Source organism: Ammospiza nelsoni, chromosome 6 (assembly GCF_027579445.1).
Source record: "Ammospiza nelsoni isolate bAmmNel1 chromosome 6, bAmmNel1.pri, whole genome shotgun sequence".
Taxonomy (NCBI): Eukaryota; Metazoa; Chordata; class Aves; order Passeriformes; family Passerellidae; genus Ammospiza; species Ammospiza nelsoni.
Genome location: NC_080638.1, coordinates 32296551 through 32310149, shown reverse-complemented (window position 1 = coordinate 32310149; position 13599 = coordinate 32296551). Strand labels below are relative to the sequence as shown.

Genomic DNA, 13599 nt, shown 5'->3' with positions numbered 1-13599 from the left:
TGAATGCCATATTTGTTCTTGGCAAAAGGTAGCAAATGTTAGGAAACATCAGACGAGATCCTCGAAAGAGAAGAGTTTCACATTTCACTTTCAGTAACTAGTGTGCTTGAGCTAAAACATTGCAAAATTATTTATTTATAGAAGTGCAATTGCAAGTTAAAACTTCCGGTTATTACTTCTTTTCTGGTTAATTGCTGAGTATACTTCCCCAAACCACAAATACACCCACTCTTCCCATATAGAAGGATCTAGGTTTGGCACTAGTTTTGAAATGAAGCTGGCTGTAGCCTGACTCCACTTAGGTATAGATATATAGTGTAGAAGATAGTACACATAACCAGAAACACTGTCTAGGGTATATTTTTATGAGACAGTGCTCCCTAGCTGTTATTCCATTAGTTAAAGCTCATTATGTTGTCATTTCAGTCATGTAGAATTCTTATTGGCATAGTGTAGATACCCATGCTTATTTCTCTCATTTGTGCTGCATGAGTTTGTTTTCCAGAGAATAATAAATCTTTGACTTCTCATGTTTTGTTCCTTTTCAAATTTTAGAGAATTATTTAAAGGTTGGGCTGGATTTCCTATCTTATATTAATACAAAGCTGTTTGAAATAACTGAAGGAAAACTTAAAATAATAGTAATTATTAATAGGTAACATTTTAACAGAAATTTTGTAATAGCAGAATGGTTTTATTGTCGTTACCAGGATGCCTTCAACTATACTACTTTTGCTGGACAGAAAGGGATTTGTTCTTGCACAAAGTGGAGTTGCAGTGGGAAGCACAGCAATTTGCACATAGAAAGAGGGCTGAAAAAGGAAGCAGACACCTGGCCCCCCTTTGTACAAAGGGCAGGCTTTTTTCCAGCTGTTGTTCTACCAAGCTCCTCCTAACGTCCCCACCACTGTAAATACTCTGCCTTTTGACACTGGCCTAACACACCCCTTTGGACAGCTGTAATGTACTGCATGTGTCCAACTCTGTACAGCCAAAATGCATTCCTTACAGTGCAGAAAAGCATTTAGTGTCTTGTTTGTTTAGCAGCTACTACAAATGATTGTCCTAGGGCCTTTATGACAATATATGGGGATAGGCAGTATCATAAAATTAAGATCAGTTTTTATGGTGTAAATATTTTATACACATTTCAGATCTTAAAACTTTGTTTAGCGATCAGGAATAAAAAAGTATTGTTGCCACAATATATATTAGAAGTGATATTTAGAAAATGTGCATGGTTGGATACATCAATTTCATTAACACTTCAGTCACATGGGGCAAGCAAATCACTGATCTATGAAGTTTATATAAATCATATGCAATCAGGTTTAGCTAAAAATTTAGATCTAGATCTGCAGAAGTGCAAGAATAATCTACAAATTCCACAAGGTTGTTTTTTCTAGTATATTAATTTAAATTTTCAGCTTCTCTGTAGTTTATAAAAGGTGAAGCATCTTCCCCCAAATGTTTTGCAAGCTTTTTTCTTTGTAAAAAAGAAACTGAGTGTTATCAAGTAAATATTTTAATGAGTTTGATTTCAATTGAAGAAAACAAGGACTTTTAAGAAAAGCTACAATGAACGCTAATTTTTTATTAATTAATATACACTTTATTTGATGATAATGATACTAATAATAATTTGTTTATAAAAGTAATTATTATTGGGATCCAGCTATTGGGAATTAAATATATTTATGGCTTGGTCATGCACAAATCATTGAGGTACCTCTGTTTGCCACTTGCTTTTTGTGGCCATCTCCTCAGTGGAAGTGTTCTGACAGACTCGTTCTCTGATACCGGTCTATAAAGGAGGCAGACGCTGAATCAGCTTCTGGCACTTGGGTCTCCTGCCACTGGCATTAGGCTGCAGTAAATGATATGGTGGGTCCCAGTGGAAGGAGTGAGAGAATTCAGAGGAGGCAGTTTGCAGGCAGAGGGAGTCATGGATATGACTGGGAGAAATAGAGAAAACAGAGTCTGTATTTAATCTAACAGTAGTTACTGCTGTGACATTTTTGTTCCTCACGCCAATAAATTTTGTAGGGTCATTCTGTGATGTTCAGGTTCTGGGTGGCAGCCGAATCACTGCAGATGTGTTGAGAGGGCAAGCAGCATTCTTGTGCCGCAGAATTATTGTCAGTGGAAATGTGTTATTAGTGTGTGCAGATACACCAGTTTGTAGAGTTCAGTTTTAGCTGGCTACATTAATCAGAATCCATTCAACTTTGGATGTTTGTAGATTTGAGCTGGGAGAAGAAATGGTAAAAGAAAATGGAATCGGGTTAGTTAGCAGAGAAGTATGTATCAAGCTTATCACTGGTAGGAGGGAAAGGCACTAGGGTAAGCATGTCTAATAGGATTAGATATATTTTGTTTTCCTTTCTGTAAAAAAAAAAATCTACAAAATCTGAGAGTGCTCTTAGTATGTGTCTATAGACATGTGTGTGTAGACATAGCTGCATTTAACATCAAAAATTCCCAACAAGGACTTACCAGTCTCATATGAGTTTCTTAAACTCATAGTAAAGTAAAATTGGCAAAGCTGGCATGGCTCACTGCATGAGGAGGAACAAACACATGCATCAGGGTCAGCACTGGCCCCATGTCTGCCTAGTCACCACCAGTCATCCTGTGAGCCCAAACACAGCAACCACTTTAGCCTTACTTTAGCATTATATTTTTATAAACCTACTTGATTTTGGTTGTTTTTCAGCACTAGCATTTGTGATCATTTGTCAAGATAACTGAGCAATTGGCCAAAGAAATTTAATTTTGGAAAACATTGAAGTGTGCGAATCCTGTCATGCCTTATCCATAAAAAAAGACTAAATATCACCATACATGTTATTGGTGGCAAAGAACAGGAAGAATTCAAGGAAAGACAGCATAATGGTCAAACTGAGATGAGTTAAAATCCTTATCCAAAAAACTTTCCAATGTATTGAAAGAAACCAACTGCTAAAACCTGTATATCTTATTGTTCATGGAGAAGAAATAGATTAGTGGTTTTTTGGTGAGAAGCTCTGATCAGTCTAGTTCCATGTAAGCTCTGTTTTCTTCCTGCCAAATAAGAGTAGGAAAGTAGACAATAAGCTGAAATAGCTGCTTTGTGAATAAAAACTTCTGGTACCTGTGTTGTCTCCAGCAGAGGATTTCTGAATAACTTTGAAGAAGGCATCTTATCTCCAGGCTAAGAGATGCAATTTTTATTCCTAAAGTGCACACTTCTTAAACAACTGGTTGACAGACATGACCAACCCTTTTGTTGCATATTTGACTGATCTATCTCTCTAGTTTTTCTTTGCTCTTCTGGGGTCTGTGAGTCTGTTGCAGAAGTTATATAGGTATTTCTTTGGTAAAGCCCTTCCAAGATTTCAGCTTTCAGTGGAAAGCTCAAATAGGTAATTAAATCCTATTGATGCTAATTCTGTAGTCTGTTAAATATAAATTATCCACAAATTTGTCCATTAATTTTCATTTATAGCTCTATTATATACTATGCAGAGTCATAGATTTTAACTTATTCAACAAAAATAATATTTTCCACAGAAGCAGTCTCTGTCGATTTAATTGACTTTATTATGATTTCTGAGTCTCATATTTGCATTTTAGTTGAAGTAAAACTATATTACTGCCTAAAACCAGCTGCAGTGTATATGAAATGTCTCAGATCATTGCTTACTATTGAGGTCAACTTTTGCTATGCTTAATACCTGAAAGACAAAGATAAGGAGTTTCTGAACATTTCCAGAAGAGTAGTCCTAGGTCTTTCAATTAAATCAGTCTGCATTAGGTATATCCCCCAATAACTGCCTGGGAGGGTTTCCACAGGTTAGAAGCTGAACTAACAATTTATATGGAGGCAAAGAAAGGCAGTGAAGCAGCAGAGAACTCTGTGAAACCAATTGGCAGTGAGCCATCTGTTAAGCAACCGCAACTACGTCAAAGATATCTAAAAATATACCAGTTGGTTTGGGAACATAATGCCCTAACTCCAATAAAAAGGCACTTTGTAAACAATCAAAAATGTGCTTTAAAATCAATTCATTTATTCATATAGCAATGAAATATAAGAAATACTGCTTTCATAGATGTTCTTAGTAAATCCTAAATAATTAAATTGTTTGTCCCTACTTCTCCTTTTTCAAGTGGAAACTAGCATTTTATTTCAATCCCATTGTCTCTCTCCATGGCTACCCCACATCCTGACACTTCTGTCATGTCTTGTCTTCCCATTTTGCTTCTCCTGAGTTTTTCCCTCATCTATTTTCTGTCAAAGCTGCCTTGGGCAGCCTTTCTTTGTAAAACCATAGAATGGTTTGGGTTTGAAGGAAACTTAAAAATCCTCAGTTTCTAACCTCCTTGCTGTTCTCCATCCCATTCACTTCATTCACTTGCCTTCACACTGTTCTCATATCTCCCCTTCTGAGAATCCTACTGCTTGGATTTCCAGCAACTCTGCCTTTCTACTTTAGATTCCTTCTTCCCACATTCCGTTGTCCTGTCTAAACTACAAACCTTGCCTTTCTTTGCAACCTCCAAGCTGGACTTTGTGCATTTGTCTTTCTCCTGAGCTCTGGCTCTTACTTTCAAGTACTTTTGTTTCTGTGGAACCCCTCTCTTCCACCTCCCTCCTATGTGGACCTGTTTTCTTTGCACTATCAACTTGTCCATCAGAAACTGGGGACACTTTTTGGTATTATTTTAGTGTTTTATGCAGTTTTGCTCCAGTGTTTTCCACCTACCTGAGTCACCAGCCTCAGGTTCAAGAATCAATGTAAAGCTTCAGTCCTGATTAAGACATCAGTGTGACAGCTCTGAATGAAACATCATTTTTTCGTGCGTCTGCCCAACAGTGTCATCACTGCTGCTGTAAGAGAGCCGAGGGCAACAGCCTTGATTTGTGATTCATCCTGTGCCAACACTATGGCCCCCTGCAGCGTGCAACAGCTGGCTGATGGTGAGACCACCAGCAAAAAAATTGCCCATGAAACAAGATTAATTCAGCCTTGCTAGAGTACTGGTAAAATGTGATGGTGCTGAGTCACTAATTCCTTAATAGTTTCTATGGAGGCAGGTGTTGGTACCCAGCAGTTAACTCCTGAACTGGACACAGATGAAAATCTAGATTTGACATGTCTCTTCCACCCTTCCTTCAAGCAAAATATACTGAAAAAAATATGAGAAAACCTGACCACCAGGACTTTGGTACCTTGTTAGGTGAAACAAAAAGTTGTTACAGATTGCAGCATTGCTGATTTCATTCATATACATACAGCAAATTTAGAGTCTGCTTCTTGGTATGATGGTGATTTCAGCTCCTGTTCAGGGCACATGTTAAGTCATGTTATTTAAGGACATCCCAGAAGTGGACTATACAGTGGCTAATTTCAAGAGCAGATGTCACTGTAACAGTGGTTTGCTTAGCAGCAGCTTTTTTTGGTTACATCCATCCAGTCCAGTCAGCCTGTAAACATGAAAACAGGAAACATTTCCTTGTTTGTGGAGGTCCATCTGCAGTAATAAACATAAGCATATATATTTTGAAACAACTATTTTTAGAAACTTGTGTTGAGGATCGTACTGCTGCTTGGACTTCATGCCCTTTCAGATTTTGTTGCTTAGTCTATACATTTTTAATAATCACATTGCCTGCTAGCAGTGACATTTTGTGAAGGTCATTTTTCTTGTGAAGTTGGAGAATGGACTTGAATTTCATTGAAGGAATCCCTGAGCTGCAGGATCGTTGTTCATGGACTGTCTTGCATCTTGTACTACCTTTGAAGCCTGCTTAGAATTTTAACTAATGATATCTTCAAAGTGTCGCTGTGCTCAAGGGCAGAAAATAAATCTCAAAATGCACTTGATATTTAAAAACAGTTTTGAATAGCTTTGAAGCATGGTATTAACTGAAATGAAAAGGCATAGATACTGACTTGCTATGTATGCACACTCAGAATTCCATGTTTCACTTACCTTTTTCATGGTCAGCAAAGTATCTCTTCACCATTGCAATGCCTTTATCTTCTATATTATAAAAATCATCAGGTCTATGGATGTCTTAATAATTTTTAATGTAATTGATGATTTCATACCTCAGCAGGTATGAAATCTTAAGGTATCTTAAGGTAATCTCTCTCCATGGAGGAGTTTTATTTTTGTCTACATCATTCCAAGCTCACTTCTTATTTACCCTGTGTAAAGTCCCTGGGTTGTATTTATATGACTTTTCTGTTTCTGCGTAGAGGATGGCAGATTCAAAAACCAACATGCTATGCTTGAAATACAGGAGACTGTGGTGTCAGCTACAAAATTAAAATTGCTTGGTTTTTTATAAACCAAAGTTCCAGCTTCCCATAACTGAGCACATTACAAGTTTGTTTATTAATAAAGCATTCAAAGGTTTACATGACAGCACTGTGTGATGTCTTCTAATACTGATATTAATTTCTAATTAATTAATATTCTGATATTCCTTTAAAAATGTCAAAAGCTAGTGATCATGTCTGAGAATATGGCCATTTGAATGTCTGTACTCTTGATGGATTTTTTTTTCTGTTATATTTATTGCTTCATGTAAGAACCCTTACATGCAAGCGTCCTTCTTTAAGGGATGCTGTTGGGTTAATTCTGTCATTTTCCTTCTCTAGTGCTTTAGTTTTCTATTTGGAAACTAAGAGATTACAAAAGTACAAGTATGTGATTTATAATTGAATCTTTCCCACAAAATAATTTGCCTGGGTTTTTTCTATATCAATCTGCAAATAAAATTCAGCTTATTCAATGTGTCCTTATACTTAAGATGTTCTTTTCTGTTTCTGATTTGATAGTTGTACCATCAAAGCATTGTAGTTTGGCTGTATGTTCCACCATGGATTTCACAGTTTTATCACTATTGCTATCAATTTAGTTGTGCTGAATAAGTTAGAATCTTGTTTCAGTGTGAAGCAATGTGATCCACTCAACAGCAGCTACTGTGGGGGAAATGAAGAGAGGATGGGGCTGTAACCTGTCTTTAAATGTTGTGTCCTAAGTTAGATGTTGGGAGACTGAACAGATTGTGTATTTGAGAAAATTTCTGTTAGGAAGTAAGGACAGAAGATTGTGCATGATTTTCCATCTGATGCCCTGTTTGGGAAAAGGATAAAAAGACAAGAATTTTCAGACTGTTTCCAGACTTTTCAATGCTCACTGTGTATGGACTGCTTATGAATAAAAGCCACCAGCCTGTGTGGAACTGCTGTTTTGCTGACATGATCAAAAGGGAAGGCCTCAGCCTCTGGCCATTATCATTACCATTTGACTATTTTCCTGCCTGCCTGCTACATGGGCTTCCCTTTGCAATTTTTTTTTCTATCTTCTGTGCAGACTGATTCATCCTTCTCATGCCTGGGAAAATCTCAACAGGAAAATGCACAAGATTGATGAGGAAGATAAGGCAGTTCTATTCTTTGCTTATTCTCAAATACTTTTTCCTTTCTGTTGGAGGCTGACTTGTTATTTCTGTGGTGTTGATTAACACTTTTTATATTTATAGGGTCCTGACTTTTCATAACTCTCTGTAGGAATCTTCACAGTGCTGCTAACAGTCCTTCATCCCAACTCCTTGCTTTTACACAACCAAAAGAAAACTCTATAGCATGTTTCAGTTGAGAATTTAGTAACAACATTTCTTGGATGAGGAGATGTTCCTACTTAATTTTTAGCTGGTTTCATTTTTGCCTCATCCTTCCACTTGTTCACTCAGTTCGCTATTTAATCTTTGATTGCAGGCCACTAAAGAAGTAATAGAGCGAGAAGCCCCGGGAATGGCCCTGGCAATGCTGATGGGATCACTTAATGTTACACCTCTGGGCATGCTCTCTAGGTAAGGCTTCTTCCTTCAAATTAAGAGGAGGTGAACTCTTTCCGCAGAATTACTTATTGTTATCCAATGACTGAGCACAAATCCTTGAAGACTATCATTGTTATCAAGACCACAAGTCTTAACTTCAGAGAAGAGACCAAATTCAAATAATGGTAATTGCACTGTCTCATTAAATTCCCTTTGTTGTCTGTGTTAGAGACTGTATCCTCCTGTGTTTTCTGTGCCAGGTTATTTGTAATATTGATGCACACTCTTAAATAGCTGCCTTTTCATTTTAGAACTGTTGTATTTCTAGGTGAGTGAAGAAATTTTCTGTGTGTATCAAGTATTAAAATGGTTTTTTTGGCAAAAATAATCCCTTTGATATAAACTACCCTAGCTTGTACTACCCTAGCTCTGGAGGAATACTGTTAATTTATCTCTCAAAGTCCCTGCAATGCATGCACAATCTGTGTGGTTTTCTTGAAAGCAAACACAATACTTTTGCCAGCGATGCAGTTCCTAAGCACTTTTACTTTTGCACACTCTCTTGAGAATTTTTGACAGCTCCATTTCTCTCTTGAGCCACTAGGTCTGATTATTGGCAGCTGGAATTTGAGTTTCAGGCTGCTGGTTTATTCCTTTTTTGATTATTGGTTGGTTGTACTGGACATTTAGTTTATATCGCTCAAAAATATTTAAAGCAGAGTAGAAGAGACAATAAGATGACTACTAAAGGAGCTGTCTGCCAAACACAATTCCATTATTCCATTTTTATCCCTCTGTGGGCAGTTCTTATTTCCTTTGTTTTAAGTCTGCCATAAACTGTAACCCACATATGGGATTTGCTGGATTGAGTTTGTAAGCTTGACTACTGCAACAGGAGTAAATGAACACATTTCTTTAATTCAGGCTCATCTCTGCTGCAGTAGAGATTCCTCAGCTTGGAATTCTTTCTAAACTGGGGGTACATAGTGTGAAAGAAGGCAATGTGAGAAAAGAGAGGCTGGGAGTCAGGCAATACTCAAACTGCCATTTGAAAACAACACTTCAGGCTGGTTTGAGTGTGATATCAAAAGTTCATTTAGTGGCACAGAGTGATCTCTGTGCTATTTACTTGTGAGCATTGTGCCAGCTGTCATGGAAATACTTGTTACCCTGCTAAAAATGCCATGCAACCAATAAATGATAGTAATCACTGGGAGTATTTGTATAAGAAGAAATCTAGGGAACTTGACTACCCAACATGCCATGTCCTTTAGCTCAAAATTTTTGCTAATGCCATACCTGGAAATTATTTTAATTTCTGTTCTGTCTTCACTTATAGTTCAGGTTTTAATTCAATAAAGGGAATGTCCTACAGTTTCTCTAAACTTTAACTTCCATATCTTCATGATTTAGTTTTGTCCTTTTGCATTCTTCTTATCCTTATATCCCAGCCCTGGGATTTTCACCTTGGCTTTTGTAAGCCACTCTTTACAACCTCAACACAAAATTCTGTGATTTCGTTTCTGGTTTGTTTTTTTTTTTTTTAATATTTAGCTAAAATGTGGATTGTCTTTGACAGTTGGTTTTGCCTTTTCTTGAGGGAGAGGGGAAACTATTAGGAAGAATTATATATGAATTGCATAAATACAATTGTCACCTGAACTTCTTTCTCTGCTTTTCTTGTGTTTAATCTTAAAATAGAAAGAACCTATTTGAATTAATGCAACAGGCACAACTTAGTATTTTTACCTGGCTAGGGACATTGTGTTTGACATGGTCAATTATACTGCAAAGGAACCATGTGTATGACCAGATAGGGACTATATCAAATAATGTATTGGCACAAGTAAACAGTAGAATTAAGGGAGCTACACAGATCTCAAAAAAATGGAAGTCTAGCCAGTGTTTATACTATCAAATTAAGGTTAGACCCTGTCATTCTTGTTTTATGCTTTATCACCTCAGCTTCTCCCAAGTTCTTTCATGAGAACATAATCAGCAAATATATTGGAAATTAAGTTTATGAAATCTGATAAATCATAGAATCTATCTTAAATGCTTTCCTTTTGTTTTGATAGTGGAGATAGTTGCCTGCAAGAATTTCAGTCTGTGTTTCTTTCATTTCAGGCCTGTTTGTGGAATCAGAGGGAAAACTCTCATAATTAATCTTCCAGGTAGCAAGAAAGGGTCACAGGTAAGAAACGTTCTTACTGATCTGCTAAGAAGGAACTGTGATGAGCACTTCTCCTTGTTTCAAATGGCAGAAAGTGTCCACTATAAGAAATTTCACAAAAGTGAATGGAAATGCATGTTCATGTAAAGTTACCACACCGTCACTCTTAGCCAAGGACCATCCCACTCCACTCTGATTGAAGGTGGTGTGTGACCAGGACAACTTTACATGTAGTGCAAGAGAGCAACCTCTTGAGCGGGCAGTGAAGAGTCTGATGATCTCTTACACTTTCCCTTTTTTCTCTAATTAGCTGCACCTTGTCTCTGGGTTGTTTCCAGCTTCCAAGAAATCATTCACTTTTATACAGAACAGGAATGCATAGTATATGGTAGAACTTGCTGGAGCATTTGTGGTTTTGATCAGCAAGAGGGAAGAGAGGGAAATAATGTTTGAGAATGTTTTTTAATCTTTTCTATATGGGTATATCAGACTTTTCACCCTTTATAAAGTTTGTTTTCTTCCTGCATTTTTCCGTTTGGATGGAGAAGTTAGAATTTTTGTCTTTATCCATGCTTTCTGTCTGACTCTATACCTGAGAGGAAGAGAATTAAACTCCAGCAGGGATTTGTGTGTGTTAGTAAGACTAGATCTTTCACTAATTTCTTTGTAGTTGGCTGCTAGAAAAACAATCTTCTCCACAGAAATACTGCTAAGCTGAGTAGTGATCTGTACAACCTGATACAAGACTGCTGAGGAAGGTCCCCCATCAGTCACAAGAATCTATTTCTTCCAGACTCTGACTACATCTGGCCTTGTTAATAAATGTCTTTACCTCTGGCCTCTAAGAAATGTGTTCCTGGTACACATCTGATGAACCTGTGGTACCCAGGCTCGGAGCAGACAGTACTGATGTGTTTAGCAGCAGCTCTGAAGTCCCTGTTTCTTAGACTTCTGTCTGGAGATACAAAAACAACATTTGTATGGGCTGTCACCTGGAAGTTGCAGAGGAGATGTTTTGAATACTATGGTCTTAAGCAGCCACCATAGGTTTTCAGATGCACTGTGGATGTGTTTCAGTTCAAGGACTCGGTGTGAGCCCTCCTATGATTCTACCATTCCTTACAGCGTTTCTGGAAATCTAGTGAGACAGTGACTTAAAGAAAATTTAAAAGCCTTCAAAAGACACAAGATGCATTGGAGGATGATGGGGTGGGAGTATACTTTCCTGAAATTCAGCCAGTTACACATGAGAAATCATATCTATGTACCTGTATTTAACATAGCAATGGCCCCCCATTATAAAGAAGCCATGTAACAGTAAGAAGGTTATTTCACAAGTAAATACTTCTTTTGCTGAATTAGGAGAGAGATGAAAATAGCCTACAATCTTTAATAGTTTTTATTGTGTTCAGGAGCACTCCTAACCCACAGAAGCAATTGTCATTGTCCTGAGGCAATCAGACTTTAAAGATAGGTAAATTGCAGAAAGTGAATGAAAAAAAGAAATGAAAAAAAATTAATAAGTATTTTAAGAGTAGTTTGATATAGAGTTAAAAAAGGTAATTCTACTGGAAAAAAGTCCTATGATTTCATCATACAAGCAAGCTTCTAATAAACTGATTTTTATTTGCTCTTGTCATGAAGATGATCTGTCCTGTCCTTTTAGTATGAGATTTCTTTTAGTATGAGACCTCTGTAAAGTCTCAGATTTGAGCAAAGACTTTCAATATGAAGAGTGGAGAAAATGGGCCAATAAAAGACTGGATCCCAAGAACCAAAAAGGACAGATTGTCACCAGGAATTTCCCTCATTTTTCTCTTTTACCAGTTGCTAATTTCCTTTCCATTGTATAAATAGGATCATATGAGAAGCTTATATAAAGCTATGAATTTGCAGCAGTATACATATTTCTTTAATAAAATATTAATGGAAAATGACAGCAGTGTAAATGCTTCACCTCAAAAATGGACTACATGCCAAACATGCAGTTTTCACCAGAGAACATTTGTGTGGCATATACCATTGAATCCAGATCTGCAGAAATCTTCCATTTTTGTGGGGTTTTTTTGGCTTGTTTTTAGTCTTGCAAAATATAGTTAAAGTTATGGAAGAGGGAAAAGTGTGAAATGACCAGATGTTTATTAAGTCTTTGACATTTTATAATTGTAATAACAGTTGCCTAAAACAATGAGTTTCATGTGTAACATGAGCTTTTGGAGGACTTACTGGGAATCTGGGCATTAACACTGAAGCCAGCAAGGCTTTATTTCACTGCTGGAGTGGGGAACATGCTTCTCTGAGTAGTCAATTATTACAGTTATTGGTCAGGTCAGAAATGGTTCTTTTTTCTCACTTACTTGAGATCTGCTTCTTTGCTAAAGTAATGATGGTTGTATGCTTCATTATTTTAAAACATTTAAAAATTAATACTGTAAAGGCACAATAACTCTGCAGTTTGCAGTTACATTATAAGTCATCATCTTTATTATATTTACAAATATGTTTTAACGTACATTGATTATATACAGCATTTGTACTCATCTGGTTTACTCCAGCTGTTTGCACTACCAACTTGGATGTTTAAAGAATTTATAAATCTATGCGGTAGTCTGACTTGTCATTCATTACTCGTGAAGAAGCAACTGAAAGATGTGCTCTTGTTTAGCTTTGCAATGCTTGTGAGTTGTGTTCTACTAACAAAGTGGGATATATAAATTCCAGTAATTTCTGATGGATTCTTTGCTTGTTATTTTGTTTACATTATTTTTATTTATTGAAAATATTTATTTCGTTATCAATTTATGAACTTATTATTATTACTTATTTTCTGGATAATCTAAAATATCAGAATACATTTTTTTTTAATTTTCCTATGCTTGAAACATAACTGAAGGGCAACAAAAGGAGTATTGCCAGCTTTCTCTGTCAACCTGTGTGTTCCTGACTGCATTGCCATGGCAATTATTTCTTGTGACCCTGGTATCATTTTCCAATATTTAAATGTTTGTATGCAGTCTCCTCAAATGACATAAGAAAGCTTTCTTGTGGTGCCTGGCAGGGGAATGAGACAATAGTCACAAAATGAATGAGGTAGCTTCCAGATGAAAAAGAAAAGAAATGGAAAAGCAAAACAAAACTGAAAAAAACCCCAAACACTTTGAGGGTAATTAAGCACTAAAGCATGTTGTCAACAAGGGTTGTGGAGTCTCTGATGTTGGATTGTTTTTCAAGACTTTACTGAATAAGCCTTAAGAAGCCTGAGTTTCATCCTGACCCTGATCAGAGCAGGCAGCTGCAGCACATCCCGTCCTGAGTTGCTGCTTTGATCTGATGAAGCACCAGGGTATTTCAGCAGCACAGGTAGCTGTACATGGTACTTATGTGTATGCCCATTATGGAGCAAGAGCAATTGCACAGCACCTGCAGTTTCGCTTTCTCCACCCATATAAAATAAACGTTCTAATTGCTTGTAAGATTATAGAACAAGGAGAGGTTTATAAAATAGCTTGTTTATGAATTTTTTGTTTTTTTAGTTACATGGCATTACAATGACATCAGTGTAGTTTGTCATTCTTCCAGTATGTAAAAT

General features: G+C 36.8%; 1 protein-coding gene across 18 annotated transcripts in view; it reads left to right on the top strand.

The window, feature by feature from the left end:
- Positions 1 to 13599, top strand: part of GPHN (gephyrin) — a 268081-nt gene that overhangs the window by 156971 nt on the left and 97511 nt on the right. For all 18 annotated transcript variants that reach the window (XM_059473606.1, XM_059473604.1, XM_059473602.1 and 15 more), the window contains 2 exons: positions 7776 to 7870; positions 9965 to 10031. In XM_059473606.1, the coding sequence (XP_059329589.1) occupies positions 7776 to 7870; positions 9965 to 10031 (162 nt within the window). The remainder of the gene's footprint in view (positions 1 to 7775; positions 7871 to 9964; positions 10032 to 13599) is intronic.